At 42.3% G+C, this 20,250-nt stretch overlaps 1 protein-coding gene across 3 annotated transcripts in view; it reads left to right on the top strand.

Annotated features, from left to right (window-relative positions):
* The window catches only part of nrxn2b (neurexin 2b), a 658,484-nt gene that overhangs the window by 319,944 nt on the left and 318,290 nt on the right, over positions 1 to 20,250 (top strand). For all 3 annotated transcript variants that reach the window (XM_069159139.1, XM_069159138.1, XM_069159137.1), the window contains one exon: positions 1,439 to 1,465. In XM_069159139.1, the coding sequence (XP_069015240.1) occupies positions 1,439 to 1,465 (27 nt within the window). The remainder of the gene's footprint in view (positions 1 to 1,438; positions 1,466 to 20,250) is intronic.

Below are 20,250 nucleotides of genomic sequence, written 5' to 3'. Positions count from 1 at the left end.
ATCTCATTCATTTCAGAAAACATCATTGCTGACCGGAGCTGTACTTGCACTACCTCCACGTCTCTATAGAGTGATGCTGGTCCCTGGCTGTTTGTGTCCACTATTCTGTAGCGGTTGACAGCTCGAGACCACAACCCAACCACACTGCCACATGCACACCTAGTTCAGCACTAGATGGGACAGAATAGCAATAAATTCATCTGAAGATACAGGATAAGATTCCATTGTGAATAAGAATCTGATACTTTTATCCCTGAAAAAGGAAGTATCTTCTTACTAACTCCCATCCAGAGGTGGGGTTAAAGGTCAGGTCAGAGGCAGATTCAGTTACTTGCTCCAACCAGAGCTGGTGTTTGCTGAGACTCTGCTTTAACCTCAGTCTTCAAGCCGAAGGACAACGCTTTTTAACCAACACGTCACTATTCTGACCGCACAGCTTTTGAAATGATAACACTCTTCGCTGTGTTTTTGTCGCACTACTTTTAGCAAATAGCTGACAGTGGGGTTATATTTCTGGCAGTTTGTGTGCATCAGGCAAAAGGTGGCTGGGATGTGCAGATCACCCTTTCTTGTCATTTAAACTGTTGGGTTTGTCAAAACCCAAAGTGCTGCAGAAGGCAAGTGCATCTAAAAATTGCAAGGAACGGGGGGGAGGGGGGTATAAAGCTAAAAGTGTAGTGATAGCACATTGGGGGGGAGGGAAACGTACACAGCATGAACACAATGAAATCAAGTAAGTGTTCCAGGCCATCTAATTGTGTCCAACACCCTTTGTGCAGTTGAAATTATTAGGCTCTATCTAACTTGTTCATGAAGGTGATTACTATTGCATGCTTTAGACAGAGGTATTATGATTTACAAAGAGGGGAACATAACATGAACTATTTAAAGAGATGAAAAGTGTATGAAGGTTTTTCCAGATGGTATGCTAAAACGTTGATGCTCAGTATGTCAGAGCTGCACTCCACCTAGATACAACCTCATAATTCCAAGTACACAATTTGCATCTTGACGTTGCCTCTGTAATCACATGTTAAGTTGTTAGTATTTATTTATATACCAAACAATAGAACACTTTGCAGAGTTTATTTCAATGTTGAACGTAGTGTCATCAGTCGGTTGAAGCTGCAGCACTCTCTTATTGTGTAGGTACCACGATGTGAGTCTTGCCTTCTACTGTGCTTTGGGGTTAGTGGGTGGAACGAGGGGTGGATGATGGGATTGATGGAGGAAAAGGGTGATCCTGACTCGGAGTCTGTCCCCGGATGGTGGCCCCAGAGCAATGCTTGGTTGTCTGCAGAATGTACCTTGAAGGATGTAAAATGTCTTTTTTTTCCTCTTTTATTCTCTCTCTTATTTCTCTCTGTCTCTTTCTTTCTCCTTTTTTTTTTTTATTTTTTTTTATTTGATCTCACCATTTCGCTCTCTCTCCCGCCAGATTGTATCAGGATAGACTGTAGCCTCAGTAAGTGGTTCTATCCATTTTTCTGACTAAAATGTATCTGTCTTTCTCATTCTGATTCTGTGCCATGGCTCTTTCATTTCTCGCCTGTCCTCATATAGTGACACCTCTCTCATTAACCATGTCTCTGCTTTGCTATATTTTCTTTGAATGAGCTCCATTTATTCATTATTTTTCTTTTCCATTGCACACTTTTTTTTTTAGATTTGTATTTGTGTTTCTCACGTGCTCATTTGTATGTCTGTCCTCAACTCTTTTTGAAATACTTGATGTAAGTTGCTTTTTTTCTCTCCATAAGTTCTGTCACTTTAAATTCCCTCCCACCTTTTCTTTCCCAGATTTAATTAGTGTTTCACTTACATTACTATGAGGATTTTCCATCCCACTAACCTCCTCCCTTTTCAACAACATGACATTATTCCATTGCCTTTCTCATGCTTATTACCATTCTAGTCATTTTCCTGTCAACCTTCTCCAAAAATGCATTCACAAAAGGGCAACGTGACACTCCCCTGTTGGATGTTCCTATTTTCTATTATGCAGCGCTGAGTCTCCGCTCCACGCTGCTGCACACACAGGTGTTGCTTGTTTTTCTATGTGGGACAAACTGTAGTTTTGGCCCCCAGAAAGCTAATTGCTTCTCTACTGAGAGATGGTACCACCTGGTGTGTGCTTGTTTTCAGAGCAAGCTAATGTTTTCCTGCCTCATGCTGACAGAATGATAGCAAACTGTTATTTCTATCATGTCCACTGACAATTGAACAACTAGCCCACAGGTAAGTGCTGCCAGCCACGGTGACAAAGATAGAGAAAACCTCATGTTTGCCACAATGTGTGCGTGTTTGTGTCTGTGTCTGTCTCTGTGTGTGTCGGTGGGTGTGTTCCTCAATTTTGATAAGGTCTTTGTGAGAAGAGAACGGTTGGAGCTTGACTTTGATCTGCCTCTTACAGCTAAATATAGAGGTAGCAATTAATAATGCATTCTTGTTGGCTTTTCTCCCTTCAAGTATGTTTAGAGAATTTGACATTTATGTATTGGTATTTATTGAATCCTTGGTATCTGGTTTGAATAAGGATCAGGGTTTACATTTGTATGCTTGCAGGATATTGTCGGCTGCTGGAATCTTATTATAAATTACAAAGGCGCTTCTGTAGAGTCAAACAGATGTGTTTGTCAGCCTGGGCTGTAGGTGTGTCATAATCACTGTGTGAGATGCCATGAACTCCCCTTCAGTCAGTTAGATCTGAAGGAGCCCCCTGTATGAGAGGTAAACTGTCTTTAAGAAACTGAAACATGTCCAGTTGCTTTTGGATAACACTAAGGTTGACCTGGATGACGGAGAATCTTCACATATAACATCTCTGTTCTTCAATTGGGTACAATCCAAACACTTCAAAATCTCCACCCGGCATGGAAGTGGCCTCTGGGTTTGACAGATTAAACCCCCTTTATGTGCAGACCCACTGGCTTGGCACATGTTCAAATACTGCTGAGAAGATGTCAATACCCTGGGTTAACCACTAGATGTCAGAGAAGCAATAGGAATACTCTGTGATGTTCCCGCAGTAGGGAGGAGTTGGAGACTGAAGCTGTTTTTTTTTTTTTCCCTCTCTCTCTATTTTCCTCCCATCACAGGGCTCTGAACCATTTCTCAGTTTTCCTGTTAGAACTGGCCGACTTAATTTTTGCAAATTATTTTCTATGGCGGTTGAGGTCGTTTCAGATTTACATGTTTTAATAGGAGAAATATTTGGCTGTCTGAGCATGTCACGAGGGATCTTGTGGTTTTTCAGAGCTGCTTTATGCTTCGTAAAATCTCCACCATGATGGAAAGACCTTTTTCAGCTGCTGGGTTTAAAAATTGATCAGGTTATTCACTGTTGCTGCTCAGGCAACGCGGACTCTGGACTCTGGGTTTCAGTGGTTTTGTGAGGACTATTTTACTTAGCCTTTATGTTTTTTGGTTGACTGGGCACCCTTGTACAGTAATGCCCTGCTTCATGGCCACTCTGTCACACAACCCTGGATAAGCGGTCCCAAAATATGAGTGTGCACTTGTAAAAAGGAGAGAGAGAGGGACGAGAGAGCAGAGACAAACCAGGCAGAACTAGAGAAAAACATTTTATTCAATGCCATGACATCTCGGTCGATATCTCCTTCAGAGCCCTACAGCAACTGAACTTGAGTAAGAAAATATAGGCACCAGAGTCTCTGCTGGCTGGTCTTTGAATAAAAGTAGCTATGTAAGCAGCACCTGTAATATGTCAGTATAATGGAGATGTTCAGGTATACAGACAAATAAGAATATATCCAATTGACTGTTACTACTGCTAAAACGACAGTATGTCCACTGTCAAGACTCTTGACCTTTTTTTATTTCTCTAATTTCTGGCTCTGTGAGGATTAGGAAGGGAAGGATCAGCCCTGTGTGTTTTATTGCAGTATATTCTGACCCCCAACTCTCTCAACTTAATGCATGTGATAGAGGGCAGATCCGTAGCCCTCAGCTCCAGTCGGGTCAGGGTGTCAAACTGATGATATGTGTTTGGAAGGTGGCCTTTCAGCCGCCAGCAGCGACTCCTCTTAGTTCAAGATAAGATGAGATTTGGCATGACATATGGCCAGCATGTGGGGTGCGACCACTCCGTCTGCTAATGTCATACCCTTTGGCCTATCCACCTGCAAGTACTCACTCCAGAACAGACTGAAACACACAGTGGGTCTGTAGAAAGGATGCAAAGAAACACCATAGCTCAGGTTCTCTAAAAAAAAAAAAATACAAATTAAACATACAACATGTATGCATCATTGTATGATTGGGCATACTCAAGTAAAGGTTAGTGATCTGCTGCATGTTTATACTCATTAACAGTAAATGATGACAGTGCATCCCTGATTACCCACATAACCTGATTTCTCTGAGTTACTAAGGTGTGTGGACAGTAAACCTGCTGACAGTTGCTCAGAGCTAATAAACTGCTATTTTAGTGCAGGGAGGATGCAGCAGTGGTACAGCAGGAGAGGCAGCGGAGGGTAAGAGAATATGCAGTATGAAAAATATGTAGGGAGAGTTTTAATTTGATCAGTGCAGTAAAAACAAGCTAAAAGGAGTACCGGTAGTATTTCCACCACTATTATTCTGCAAGCATTATGTTAGTCTGTCATAATCTATAGTCTGCTGCCTACTCTCCTTACTGTAGATAGTTTTGAAAGATTTACTCTGGAAATAGTGAAAATAACTTTTGCTGCAATAAACAGCGTAACATGGCTAAAATCAATAGTTTGTGTAGTAAAGTGACTGTATATGTAATTTTCCAACTAATAAAAAGTGGATTTACAGTAGGGTGCAGTTTCAAAGATGCAAACCAAGGTAGGGAAATCAGTCAGTTTGAAAGTATGTCCAAATCCTATTTGTTTTCTTTTACTGGTGATTGAATAATGACCTTATCCTTTAATTCAACATGTTTCCCGATAAGTAAACTCTGGTCAACATTTTTTAGATCTGTATTTAACAATATTGTATGGCAGTAAGTACAGAACATTGATGACTAATAGAACCAGGTGATGATTTCAGTGCTGTCAGTGAGCATGCCCACAAACACAGATGAACATGTTCACACATATGTATTCACAGATGCATGCATCACCCCCCGACCACCCACCCACACACACACACACACACACACACACACACACACACACACACACAGACGCATTTCTCTCACTGACGCTGTCTCCCTCTTCAATCCCGACGGGTCCTCCGATGTCACACTCCTCCCCTGTTTGTTCTCCACAGTCTAATTTGTACTGAATTGGCTTCTTATCTGCCTCCTCTGCTCTCTCTCTCTCACTCGTCTCCAGGCAGATGGCTTTTTCTTATTTTTGCAGTGAATCACAAATATTGAATTTGAATGAGTTTCCAATCGCTCCCTTAAATCATGAGTCATCACGTCCTATCTGAGTCAAATTGATGTCAAAGATGGATTTGCAGTAGGCACTAGAAGTTGCCCTCAGCATGCACAATGCATCACAGTTTATGAAGTTGGATCATGCATCAGTTAGTCAGTTAGACTGTATCAAATTTATTTTGAAGATGCTTGGATTGGGATTTGATTTTTAAAGGCAATTTAATGCTCCAGTGGAGGATATCTTTTTTTTAATTTTGTTTTATTGAATACTCATTTTATCCTCCAAAACTCCAGGCCAAATATGAAGCAATGAGCCAATAAGAGGTTTTCATTATTAACATAATGTCTTAAATCGGTGCACCGTCAGATATGGGGACATCATTTGATATAAATAGATTTATGTTTAGACAAATCATCTAGTTCAGTGGTGGACAACAGAAGTTAATTGTACATTTCCCAGTAGTTCGTGCATTTAAATGTAATCAACAGTCATCGGTGTGACAGTAGTGCACTGCTAGGAACCAGCAAAAATACACATTGTGTAAACAGATTAGATGTACTGTATGCAGCCCTCCGGGCAGTGGCCTCCAACACACACACACACACACACACACACACACACACACACACACACACACACACACACACACACACACACACATCCATGCAACTTCATTTGATTTTAAAACATTTAACACATTTTTGCTCTGCACGGAAATGAACCAAATGCCTCTTAAAATGTTAAACAGACATGACCCAATAAAGAAGTTCTCTGAAGCCTATATAAACTTCAAAGGAATATGTAATTGGAACATTTTCCTAACTGGAGCTGGAGTGTAGTGTCCTCGAGTGTTTGTGTGGAACCGGGCCAGCAGGATGAAGTGTATATGTGCACATCTGTGTGGAAATGTGCGTCAGGATACACTGCGACCTCGAACTTTGTCAATATATATATATATATATATATATATATATATATATATATAGTGTTAATGAGATAGTTGAGGCCAGAATCTGTCAGAATGTCAAGGCCGGTTGCTTTGAAAGACAGCAAACTTTAAGTACATATCATGTAACTATGAATCTGAGAAACGTTTATAAAATCCTGACTCTTAATTCTACTAACTCAAAATTGCACAAATGAGCAGAGGAGGTGATGAACCACGGCTGCAGCGGTTGCGAACGCTCTGCGAATTCAGAAGATCTAACAAGGATGGCACCGTGCCTTGTAGTTTTTCTTTTTACTTCCTCCACCCTCCCTCCAGTCTCCACTCACTTTGAACTTCAGACACCAGAGGCTCTCTGCACACTAGACCTAACCGGGTGAGGGCATTGCCTTTCGACCCTTTTTTTTTGTCCAATACGAATCGTCCACACTGATGTTCCAGTGTCTACTTGTAAGAAGGCCACAATTTAATATATTTAATGTGGAGAAGACAGACAAAGAAATATGCAATATCTGTCTTTTCATCTGGGGACTAAATACAAATATTAAAATGTGGTGAACAGTTTGCTTAAATACATGTCTGCTGTTCTCCTTCATGTTATAGCTCTTGTGTTTTCCAGAGTCTGCAATGAGCAAAGTAATCATGATGCAGAGATTGGACTTCAGACATTGAGACATCACTCTTTTATGTTATGTGTGTGTCTGGACATGTTTTTTCCTTTTGAGACAATTTCACAGACGTGATGACCAACTGTCGCACACACAAGTCTAGATTGTTGATCTAAGATTGTGTTTTAATGCCACGCATAGTAACCTTTTCATGACATTTTTAACAGGTGGAACCTCTGTCATATCCTAGCATTATTGTACTGTATTGTACACACATTTAGCATTTATTAGAAGGCTGTGCAAAGTTACTGTCTATAATAATATAGGAACGATACCTCAGGAAAGGATAGATGCAAGGGGAGCTTGTTGAACAAATATACGTAGCTACAGATTGTCGTGTGTTGCTTGAGTTCTCAAGTGCTTGCAAGTACATAATTTATTTTTGCTCCACATAGAAAAAGCAAACAAGTTATCAAAACCCATACTACCTTATACGTTGTTTGTTGCTACTCTCAAATATGACCCACAGAAGTATTTCTTAAATCACCCTCCCTGAGTAGAGCACAAAAACACAAAGTTAGGTTTCGACAAATGTAATGGTTTGAGTTAAAAAGACAGATCGAACCATGTTGTGCGTTACCCTTCATTGTCATGGCAACAGCAAATGCAGTCTCAGTAAGTAAAGAGTGGTCTCCTGCACCCAAGTTTTCTGTGGCATCTCACCATCCACCGCACCTGTCTCCTCCTAACAAGGAAGAACTCCCGTTATACAGGTGACATCTGAATTTGTTATTTATAAAACTGTTTAACTATAAAATGTAGCTGCGGGTCGGAAATAAGAAGTTTACACGTAAGACTTTTGGGGTTGATCTTTTTCTCGGTCTCAGAAAAAAGGTTCTCATATCCATGGGGTGCCAGTTGAGTCTATTTTTCTCCGAATTATGTCAACACACAACACACAGTTGTCAAAACTGACAACATCTTAACAAGTGCATAGAGGGCTGGACCTGTGTGTTGAACTGGTTTGTGGCTGCCTCCCAGGCGTAGCCTCAGTACATGATCAGTGTGCCTCTACTCAGCGCTCTGTGGCGTCGTCTGCGACAGGTTAGATATAGACTCATTACAGACACTCTAATGAGAGAGCCGGTAACAGCCTGGAGCTGTCCAGACCCATACTGCCTTGCAGGACTGATGGCTGTCTCGTGGGACCATACCCTCCTGCCACAGCATGCTGGGAAATGCGGTTCAAATCATAAATCAGCATCCCCCTAGGACCTTTTTCTGGAGTGTGAGGAAGAGAGATGTGAGAAAGGGGAAGTTTAAAAAAAAAAAAAATGAGAGGACGAAGGAAACCGATAAGAAGCAGGCGACGGAGGGCGAGGATGAAAAGGGAAAGCAAAGAGGGAGGGTGCAGATGGCAGTATGAAAGGGAAGAAGGGAGATGTCTCTTTGAAGCTCCAGCAGAAGCTCTAAAATTCTGGAGAGGATGGGTAGAATGTATGATTCATTTCCTGCTCCTCGGAATCAATCGGGTGTCTTCTCTACATCTCCCAGACTCAAATATGTCTTCCTGCGGTGGGCATCTGCAATTTTAGACCCTATCAACAACAGTTATCTTGTCTCACTAAAGCAGCACAGGCACCCCCTCCCGCACAGGGCTGAGAAGAGTGGGGAAGCAAAAATGTGAGGCCCCTGATAGCTACGAGAGAATACAAATGTGCAAGGAAGCATCACACACACATTTTGCTTTAGAGAAGGGAAAGTAGTCACCCTCGTGTACACACACACACACACACACACACACACACACACACACACACACACACACACACACACGGGCACAAGCTGCCTTATCTTTGTAATTGCCATGGGGGGGTCATAGCGGCAGGCGTAGATAATCATGGCTGGGGGTCATAATCTGTTTGCCGCTGCCCTCTACGCTGCTTATTCCTCTCTTCTCATTGACCGCTCCCTTACACACCAGAACCACACACACACACACACACACACACACACACACACACACACACACACACACACACACACCGCAGACAGTTTCTTACACACACACACACACAACCACCTCCCCATTCTTTTTTCATCCCTGTTTTGGGATGCAGCACCACGAGGGAGATGTTTTGGATGTGGCTGTAGGGAGGCTGTTGTGTCAGCATGCAACAGTGTCCTCAACTGACTGCCAGAACCCCCCACTTACCACTTCCAAATCCCTTCTATGCACACAAATACTCCAACCCCTCCCCCCACCCCCTCCCTTCTCTTCACGGAGAAACACATCTGCTCTCAGATGCACCGTGTATATAGTGGAGTGCTATATAGAGGAGGGGAGGAGAACTTTGATAGATTAAAGGTTTTGAAATGGAGGTTGGAGAGGGTGCATGACAATATAGTCACCAGCAATAAGAGGGACAGAGATGGAGGAGAGTCTTGATATGGATTTCTCCTTGTGTTTTTATCAGGATTATCTGCTCATATCTTCCATTTCCATCACAGCATCATCGCTGTTAGTAGATGGCTGACATTTAGATGGCACGCATGCAGGCACACTCACACACACTAAAGCGTATACACAGAAACACACCCCGGTTTTCATTAGATCTGCAGCGAAGATGTGTGCTCCTTTGAGTTAGGAAATATGATATCTTAAGATAGGAGCCAAATGGCATTATCGTCAAAGGAGGTCTTATCCTGATAACTCTGAGGAGCAAAGTAAATCATGTCTTATGCCATAGAAACAATATTAACTTCTGCAGTCTTATGTAACAATTTCTGCCATTAGCTCATGCTTTTACAGGAAAATAACATGTCTATGTGGGTCAACCCTCAGCTCTCCTATAAACCACATCCCACCGCAGTAGAAAAGTAATTTATATTACCATTCCCACATATGGAATGTGTATATAATAAACCATTTGGTAAATTATGCTGCAATGGTGCCTGCAGAGTGACTGGCAAAAAAAAAAAAAAGCAAAGTCCTCCAATCCATCTATAATGTATTGGTCTATGCAGCTCGGCCAAAACACGCTTTTCAATTTAGCCATCGCTTGGCTCATTTTTAAACAAGACGCTTCCGCATCTGAAAGTCAATGAAGGCAGTTAACACAGTTACTAGCTGTGAATCATAAAATGGCACCCGTGGGTCTCTGAATAAGGTATTTCCATAGTCCTACCTTTGTAAATTCGATTTTGGCCACATATAGAAGTAATGTCTCAGGTTTGTGAATGTTTGGCGAGCAGTTTATTGTCACTGTTAAGTCAAACCTATCAAATTTCTCTCTGTGAGGAAAAAAAGGTATAATATCAATGTTAAAACCACTGCACAATAACTCACCTGCTGTATGCTGACTGGTAAATGTAAACATCATTTTATGTGGATTTTCATCATTTTCTTATTTCCACTATACAATAACTGCAAGTTATGTCCCTGTTTTTCCTCCATTAAATACAAATAGAGAACAATATTATGTATTAAACTGACTTGTTCCTCACATGAGAAGTATAAAGTATGTAGACTGCCTGTTTCATGATCACTTAGGAATTGAATGCATTAAAATTCACTATATATTATGTATATTTTGAACCAAGACCTAATTTAAATCTCGTGCCTGTGGCTATGATTACTAGACCATGCAGTGGTGTGTGTTTATATAGTGCAGGCAGTGAATGAAAAATGACAAAATTCTGCTTCTTTGCAGAGTTACAGTTGCATCATGTGTAGCTTTTATTGGCATACATTTCAAATTACTTAAATCATGCATGCGGTTATAAAAGGTGTGCACGGTAATGCTATTGATGTATTATTCTGTTCATAATTTAGTATTTTTCCTGTTTCCGGACGGTGTGCAAATGTTTAATATTCTCTCTTTATATTTTATATGAAGGGCTAATGTGTTTATCTCCCAAAGGCCTGTTCATCATTTCTACTTAACAAGCCCACCTGTTTGTCCCGACAAGTCAAATTCCTTTTCAACAAACTGAAGGTTTTTTTTTAATGCCAAGAATGCTGCAAAAGCCTGCGTCATTGTTAACAGACTGAGTCATTAAAGAATGCAGTTTGTCACAAAGAAGGCACATTTCTTTTCTGTGAACGTGTTATCAGCTGGCACCTTTAAAAGCCTTGCAGAACAAACTGTATTGTTTGGAACAAAAACAAAAAAACTGAGTTGATTAAATAAAATGCAGCAGGACGAGTATTCTTTTAATGGGAAAAAAGCAGTATGGTCAACAAGAATATGTTTGTTGTTGACTGAATTCTGCAAAGCATAGAAATCTCAAAATGCATCGATGAAGTTCCCTCAAAAAATGTCTGTCATTTACAAAGTTGTTGAATAGGTTTTTCTGGCCTGCTGTAGACACTGACATGACTATATTTCGTGTAAGATTGCACCTTGACTGAATTTAGCTTGTGAGGCGGATGGATTCACGTGAACTGCTCCTACGTCACGGTTCATTGATCTGCGCTGTTCCAAACGGTTTCCATCATCAGGTCTGTGTCCAACAAAGATCCATGAGCTTTAAGCGGAGGCTAGTGCGAGAGTGGATTCTGTTGCAATGTGTTCTTTTCTTTGTGGGGTTATCATTTGTTTTTGTTTAGTGTCATTACTGCAGGCCACAGATGCGAGCGAGCTCATCAGCTCATAATGGGCAAGTGTCGGTTTCAACATAATTGTTTTATCCATCAGTTTTGTTGCGTGTTGTCATTCTATTAAGAAGTATTGCACCATGTCAGAAGAACATTATTCCAGAACACTACATTATCCTAGTTTATCCCTTCAAGGCCAGCAGTTCTGTGTGGGCTGAGGAACAAAAATGGAGGTTGTGGTGACAGTGATGTTTTTTAATATTCCAGTTTAGTTTCTCAGTCCCTCACTTTTACTCTGCATTTATTCTGCATTCATCTTCACTTTACATTTACTGTATTACACTGATCAGTAATATACCTTCTGTAACTACTCACCAGCAGCTTTATGGTATCTTTATGATAGTGTATCAGTGAAATATTGCACAGGCTATTAAACTGTAAATTTCAGTCACAATTTATTGGAACACCTCGGGCTGTGCATCCAGTCAAGAGGTTCTCCAAATACATACTTAAAGAGTTGTTTGACAGATTGTGCTGCTGTAATAACACCGAGGTATGACCATATTAGTTCATAATATTTCAGACAATTCCCCAGATTATCGATGGAGCATTTCCTTAATTTTCATCTGGTGATGACCATAAGCAGTGCAAAGCACACACTCCATGATTTAAAATGTAATTAATAGATGTGATCTGCACATCGCTTTCAAGATGTGCTTCTGTTTCCACTTTGTTTTTTTAAAGGCAGAGATAAATAATTTCCCTCACTGTTGAAAATATAACAAATAACAAAAGAACATGTAGAGCTGCTCCCACCGACATCTCTAAATCCTATTTACTTTTCATACAGTGACAACCATTTATGCCCACGGTGTCCCCAGTCTAGCAAAAACATTTAAAATGAACACGGCTTGCATATGACCATGGTGGCCGGGCGGGCTCCGGTGTCCTGGAGATGTCCCCCGCCGTCCAGACAGCAGTCGACTTAAGTAATCAAGTGTGAAGGTTGCAAGGAGCAAACAGTCATTAACCTCCCAAACACAGGCCATCATCACCGTCTGCAGAGGACAGAGGGGCGTGTGCGTGCGTGTGTGTGTGTGTGTGTGTGTGTGTGTGTGTGTGTGTGTGTGTGTGTGTGTGTGTGTGTGTGTGTGTGTGTGTGTGTGTGTGTGTGTGTGTGTGTGTGCGTGTGTGTGTGACTGTGTGTGTGTGACTGTGTGAGTGTGAGCGACTGCCAGGACTAGTGAGTGTTGTATAGGCCTGTGTGTGTGTCCTTTATTGCTGTCTGATGGATAGAGTGGAACGTGTGTGAGTGTGTCTGTTGGGAGGTGCGTGAGTGCACGGTGCGTGTCTGCAGCTGGGACTCTCTTCAATTGGGTTGAGGGGATTGTGTGTGATTGTGTGTGTGTGTGCGCTTGGAACATGAAAGTTTGAGGCCTTAACCTCAGTCTGGTAAATAGTCATCGGCGTGTGCGTGTCTGTGTGCACATGTACACAGTGGCATCCCTGTCTATTTATCCTGATTTGCAGGCAGATCAGGCCATGTATCCCACTCTGTCAGCCCATCCGGTGTGATCTCGACACACGTAATTCCCATATGGCAGTGCAGTATGGCTGCGCCTGGCGTGCCTGGGCCTGTGACCGCCTGTTTGACAAGCCACTGTGTCGCCTGCTGTGATGCCATGCTGAACCGACCCATCTGCTCCAGGCCAAGCTAGCACGAGGGAGAAATCATTGGAAGCGAGCACGAGGAAAAGGGCATTGGACCTGGGGTTTGGCATGGCACAGCGGCCAAGATTCTCCTGAACTACTGCCCTCAAAACGCTTCAGAGAAACAAGGGTGTGATGGAGTGCGAGGGTGTGTTTGTTGTCAGTAGAGATCAGGAGAGTTGACACAGTGGATAAACTGTCCACCTCGCTGGGTGCAGGAGAGTTCAGCTACAGGTGAAGGCTGTTTTTTGTCTTCATTATGTAAACTCATTTTGCAAGATTTTTAAAGGAGCCCAAGCATAAATTATCTTCAGTTTTTAGGTCAGTAAAAAAAACAAAAAGGCAAAGTGATGAAAAAAAGAAAAAGAGTCTAATTAAAATGTGATCTGTTGGAGGCACATTTGAATGTAACTCGTTTCAAGCATGCATTGTATAGTATTACGAAACATTTGGATTCATTCCTTTTGATCACATTCTGGAGGTTATAGTTTACTCACCATTTGTTCTCATTACATCATAGGACCAACGTGTGTGTGTATTGTAGGTGTGATGTTTTAGGATGAAGTTTGTGTGTGATTATGTCTGTGTGTGGTTCTGGGAGTGTGGCTGCAAATTTACATTGCAGGCAAAATATGGAAACAATCTGATTTCCTAGTCGGGAAAAATGTGGCTATTTGCGATTCTAACACTGCAGTTGCATTCAGTAATATGTAATATGGTTAGATTGAGGAAGGAGTAATATAAAAGCTACGGTCGGATAAATGTTTAATAAAATAAATAAATGTATGGTATTTGGATGACAGCAGCTGAGATGTAACCACCAAAGAATACAGTGAAGTCAATGTACAGTAGTGTCCTCAAAAGCACACTAAAACACTGCGAATGCGAATATGTGCGAAACCACGTGTAATCTGGGGTTGTGGTGGGCTATCAGTGTTCGTGTCAGAACACTTCAGGGGTCCCTTTCAGTGCAGCAATGAGATGTGCAGTATTTATAGGATTTGTTCATTTGGGTGGGAGGAGAGCATTCAACCGTTTGAACTTAAGAGGCAACATGCTGTGCGGCTCTGTATAAAAAAAAAAAAAAAATCTATAGCAAGTCAAGCAGATTCAGAGGGAGATGCGGTTCAGGAGGGTGTTTCAAAAGCGGAGATACCTGGGACAGATCGGTTGTTTGCAAGTTTTATGTGCTCGTGTGTGTTTGCAGGCTGTGGCTCGCAGTGCAGCAGAGTCATTTAAAGGGGAAAGAGAACATACTGAAAGAGGAAAGGATTGTTAGCGAGCCAGACAAGGAGGGAAAAGAGAGGAAGAGTGTTTAAAATGCGTGTGTAGAGAGGAAGAGAAAAGGGAGGGGGGAGGGGAGGGGGTTATGGTGTTCCTCTTCATTACCGACACTAAGGAGCCATGCCAGGAGCACAGATGGCAAAGGATAGTGGGGGCATGAGGTTGGCACATAAACTGCAAAACACACTCACACACCACATACATTGGTACGCTCTAACCGTTGTAATACATATTTATAATCAAAGAATAGGTCCTTAAAGCTCAATATGTTCCTCCTAATTCTGAAAAAGACAGGTAGGAAAGACTCCCATATTTGCATAGATATTGCCTGACACATACACACACACACACACACACACACACACACACACACACACACACACACACACACTCTCACAAACACGTGTCATCAAGTTATCCCTCTGTGTTCCTGTGCCAGTTTCTTGGCCAGGAAAACAGTCGTGCTGACACTGCATCTCTCTCATCATTTTTTGGCCATCTCACTTTTTTTTAACACGCACACACGCACACACACACACACACACACACACACACACACACACACACACACACACACACACACACACACACACACGCACACACGCACTACCTTCCCATTACACTCATTATCTAACCCCTCGTCGCCCCCAACGCTCTAATCTAAGATTTAAATTAAAATTTTAACGGCTCCTTTTTGAAAATCGGCCCATCTCACTTTCTTTCACTCTCCTCATCCGTCAGTTATGCACACTCAGACACACATTCGGACCCCCGACGGTCCAATTAGAGGCTGCGGTCTGTTTGCACAGTGAGAAAACAGGACAACATGTTTGTGTGTGGGAGATGTATCTATTGTGCACAGTATGAACTTCTCTGCTCTGCAAGGTTGAACGGAAGAGCGAGCTCTTACACGCTCTCTCTCTCTCTCTCTCTCTCACAAGCATGCGCGCACACACACACACACACACACACACACACACACACACACACACACACACACATACCTCCCACAAATGTAGGAAGCAAGAAAAGCACGCAGTGTCAGGTGGTAGTCTACAGTACACCTAAGAAACACCCACCAGCTCACAGCTGAAGTCACTTTGAAACACAGAAATCAATATTGTAGCACCAGCTATGTGTGTTTATTGAAACTATACACTGTATTTACAGTGTATAGTTAACTGCATATAGACAATAGAACATCACTAAGAGATATTTATAAAACATCTATAAAGAAAGATTGATTGCTATTTCCCCACTGGCAAAATCAAATATATCACAGAACCATCAGTATCATTTAGTTTTAGTTTGCTGTTTTCTGCACAGTAGAGGAAGTAGCTGATCAGTGGGTTTCTGACCACTGGTCTGTGATTTCTCCATGCATCTGAAATTTGAGGAGAGTGTGCACGTCAAAGTTTGTGTCAAATTTTGGACGATTAGAAAATAGTTGCAGGGAGCCACATTTGGTGAGTAGGGGAGTAACAATTGTGTTGTCATGTTGATGAACCAAAGTGCCATCCCTGTATAGTTCAGGTGGATTGCACAGAATGTTTTCCCTCTGATGCCTCAGAACATCACAGTTGAACTCAGTGTTGACAGTCTGACCCTGGGGGGACAAATCCGCAGTGCACAATGCCACAAATGTCAAAGTAAACCAACCTGGTCGTGCTCCTGACCCGATGAGCCTTTTTTGGTCTTGGATAGACAAGTTCTGCCTCTCTGAAACGCTGACATTTCATCAAACATGTTTTATTGCCGTAGGCTTAGCAAAACATCTCAAGGGTCTTTGTTGACAATTCTCAGAGTTTAACACAATTTTTGATATCTGCCCTCTGCTCGGGTCCATGGTGAAATCGAAGACACACCCGGACCAGCGGTCACAAAAACATGTGTAGCACAGGTGCTTATGTTGATCAAGCGACACAACTTGGAATACTTACTAATGGGTGGGGGTGGGGGGGTATAGCTTCCCTCTGTCATGGCTTACATGCAAGTAGAGCATTCTCAGAAGTTTTTGATCCATTCTCGTAGAGGAGGAAAAGGCTCAAAATGTCCATGTCTCTGTCTAAGACAGTGCGCAAATGTTTTATGCCTTTCAGAATAATTTTCAAATTGACATTTCTGGTCTGACAGGTGCTTGGCTTGAGCAGGGAAGCATCACCTAATTAAAAAGTAAAGATCAAATGAATTACCATTTTTATAGTTTTGCTTTTAAATGCTGTTCCGAAATGCGCCAACAGTGTTTATTTGCGTCCCTCTTCGCTCATGCTACTTTGAGGAGACGTTTCAACCTTTGAGGAAATTTCAATTTCGACGTAATGCGGACTAGAATGAAAGTTCACTGAGTTTTCCAACGCAATTGTCTCATGTAATGCTCACCACTGGTTTTCATGATTCCCGTGGCATTTTCAAAATGCCTTACTTATATTATTGACATTGAAGACACTCGCGGAACAGCAGCAAATGAGAAAATAATCCTCCATGATACATCCCATAGATTCTGCTTCAAAGAACAATGTGTATAGCCTCTTTACATACAGAATATTTAAAGCTGGAACCTGCAGCGTTGTGTGCATACTTACTTCCGTGTGGGTGTGAACAGTATAGTGTGTCCAAGGAACACTGTACAGTTGTATGTTCCCAGGTGGGTGCACAAGAGGGGATTTGCCTTAAGGTCCCTCACCTGGTTGTGAAATGCTCATCGTGAAAATAAATAAGTCCTACACATACACATATTGCCACCTAGATTACTCGCTAAACAAGGATTTTATAAAAAAAAAAAATACCTTTTTCTCTCTCCCTCTCCTTTTGGAATTAATCCACAAGAGAAGCCAAGCATCACAATTCCACCTGGTCAGCATTTGGTCTCTCTGGCTCTGTTTTTATGCTTCTCTACTGCTCTGCAAGAAAAATAAATTTCAGTCATCTGGTACCCACCATCATCTCTGCATTTTCTGTCCTATCCTATCCTATCCTGCCCCCCCCCACCCCTCTCCTCAGCCCCTCTCCCTCCTTCTTCCCACTCAGTATCATCCTCCTCTTTTCCTCAGAGTGGGGCTGCTGAGCCGAGAACGAAACACTAAAGGAGTTTTAATTAGACTGCTGTCCACTGTTGTATTTTGCGGCTTTGTGGTAGCTCGTGACCTCGATAATCCCGAGCAGGATGATGACGCTCCCTCCCAGGGAATTTGAATCGCAGAGCTCAAGTTGGCATTACCTACTCTATCCAATACTTTAAGATGGCAGGTTCTGTCAAACATCGTAACAGATAATATGATTCTCTTGCAGAAGGGACATCTACTGTTATGGAACTCGACTGCTAAAGTAGCTCCGTTTCCCCTGTTTAGTCAAGTCAGTGTTGAGATGAAAAAGTGACATATTCATTGCACAGCACGTTCTGAAATACATTTTTTTTTTCTCTGTTCAGTGTTACATTCATTTTATTCTGCGATGGCTGACTGGAAACTTTCCAACCCTGCACTCATGCTGTAATACACAGACATGTATTGTTACTTCTGATCTAAATCTTAATTTAACTCCTTTCTTTTTTTCTTAGCAGCTCAGTCTGGGGAACTGTGTGACTGAGTAAATGGAGCTATGCATTGTCTTCTTAGCTCAGGCACATCATCACATGCAAACCTTCCTAGAAAACTTTGACCCTTTCACTTGCAGACCCACCCCGCAGTTACCCCCGTCCTGTACAATCTCAACACTCCAATAACATATGCTTGCGTGACCCTGACAAACAGCCAGCCTCGATGGCTTGTCTGCAGGACTGCATGACTCATAGCTGCTTTCGTTGTTGCACCAGCAGTGGCCTGTGGGCCTGTCATGCTGTGGGGTTGTATTGCCGAGCAAAGATCGTCCCTCTCTGGCCGGCTTCGGTCCCTCTGGTCAGACTTTGGTGCACTTGTTAGCATAACAACCATGTCGGGAGTGCTTGCTGGGTTCGCTGTGTGGTCATCATCAATCTGAAATGATACTAAGTGACAATTGGGATGTTAGCTGGACCACACAGAGCTCTGGTGTCATTCAGAATGCAAAGGAAACAAAATGAAACGTGCCTTACAGCAGTGTTTTCTCATTTTGAAGTCACGTTGGGGTCGGAGTTGTGGTTTCTGTAATTAACATGAACAGGAATGAGAGAATTCATTAAACTTGATAACTTATTCCGTCTGTCAGATGCTTCTATCTGAAGCACAACGTAGTTCTGAGGGTTTACCCATTAACATGAGTGGTCTAAGAGATTTCTGGATCACACAGCGAGAGAAAACAAACATTTCTCAGCTTTCATTTCATGATGACAGAAATGTTGTCATCATGCCCACTTGCAGGCCGATGATCAGCTTCCCTCTCTCATGTTGTTTTGATTAGCATTGAGGCAAAATAATTATCCCACTGTGTTGAAGTGCTCGCTGCTGCAGCAGCAGCCTGAATAGAGACTGATGGCAACAACCTGCAGCCACTGGCTGAGGGCTTGTGTTCCATTGATCCGATTGCATTAATCAAGGTTGTTTACAGAGGGAACACAGCGACCAATGATGGATGACTGCTGCTAATTATGTAACAGCCCGCACACATCACACCTCTCACTTCTGGTGTGCTGACCCAGTCAATGAAAATAATCCACAATCTTAACTATTTTTACTCTGGTAAAGAAATCCTCTTGACATCTCCTCAGCTCCCATTTAACATAATTAGAAATGCAAGGGGAAGTGGGTGGGAGGGGAGGGGAGGGGAGGGAAACATAAGAGGTGGAGAGATGAAGAGAGAGGAAGCTTCTGCTTATGTGATCACAACCCTTTGCCCTGCTGATCTCCAAGACAAAATGAGAGGGCATAAGTGGCGGGATGAGAATTAATTGCATTTTAATAATTGCATAGCTCTGTTATTAATGAGCCCTGTGTCCCTCCTTGTTTTTTCTTTTTATGCAGTGATTACTTCTCTCTGCATTAAAGACTTAGTGGCTCATTTAACCCTGGGAGGCGAGTCCTCAGCCTGCTTGTTTGCAGTTTTACCTGAGAAATGAAGTAACCCTTCACTTCACTTCACCTCACTGTTAGCGATACACCTCCAGGTTCTTCATCAGTATGTGGTTTTCCGGCAGTCACTCTTCATTAGTTACACTGATAGCATCATGACCTGGGCGTTAAGCCAAAGTAAAAATATGCTGAAGTCTTGAGTGTTTTAATTTTAGAGTTATACTTGGGAACAGCAAACTCAGCAAAACCAGTCTTTAACCTCTGAGTATGACAGTGGACTTGCATCCCAACCTCACCTGTGCTTTTTCTAAAGTGCTGTTACTGTGCTTCACACTCTGCCCATCCAGCCTGACGGCTCCCCAGCTGCACTTTAACCACCTTCAGCCCAAAGCTTTTTGTTGCTTGCCTAGCCCGGCCAGAGGAGCATATATATCTTGTGCCCCTTTTTGTTTGTGGTATAATGGTCAAATGGCTCTTAGTATGCGAGCAGCAGTGGCCCTTCCTCTCCTGTGGCCAGTAGCAGTCAGGCGAAATAAATATTACATGGACTCCATTCTAAAGGGTAGCCGTTCCCATTCATTTGTGCTGCACTGGGCTGTTCGAACTTTTACGATCTTACATCAGCCGGCCGGCTCTACTGCGTCTCCGTTGCACTTTGTTTCTTAGTTTTCAGTTTTTTGTGTAGGGTTTCTTTTTCTCAGGCTTTCTTTTTCATCTTAGTCTGTTTTCATATTTCACCCCCATCATC

This window comes from Embiotoca jacksoni, unplaced genomic scaffold, assembly GCF_022577435.1.
Source record: "Embiotoca jacksoni isolate LCO1_2020_lvr unplaced genomic scaffold, fEmbJac1.0.p SCAF_24, whole genome shotgun sequence".
NCBI lineage: Eukaryota > Metazoa > Chordata > Actinopteri > Embiotocidae > Embiotoca > Embiotoca jacksoni.
Note: the sequence above shows the minus strand (reverse complement) of the source record. Positions and strands in the feature narration are given on the sequence as shown.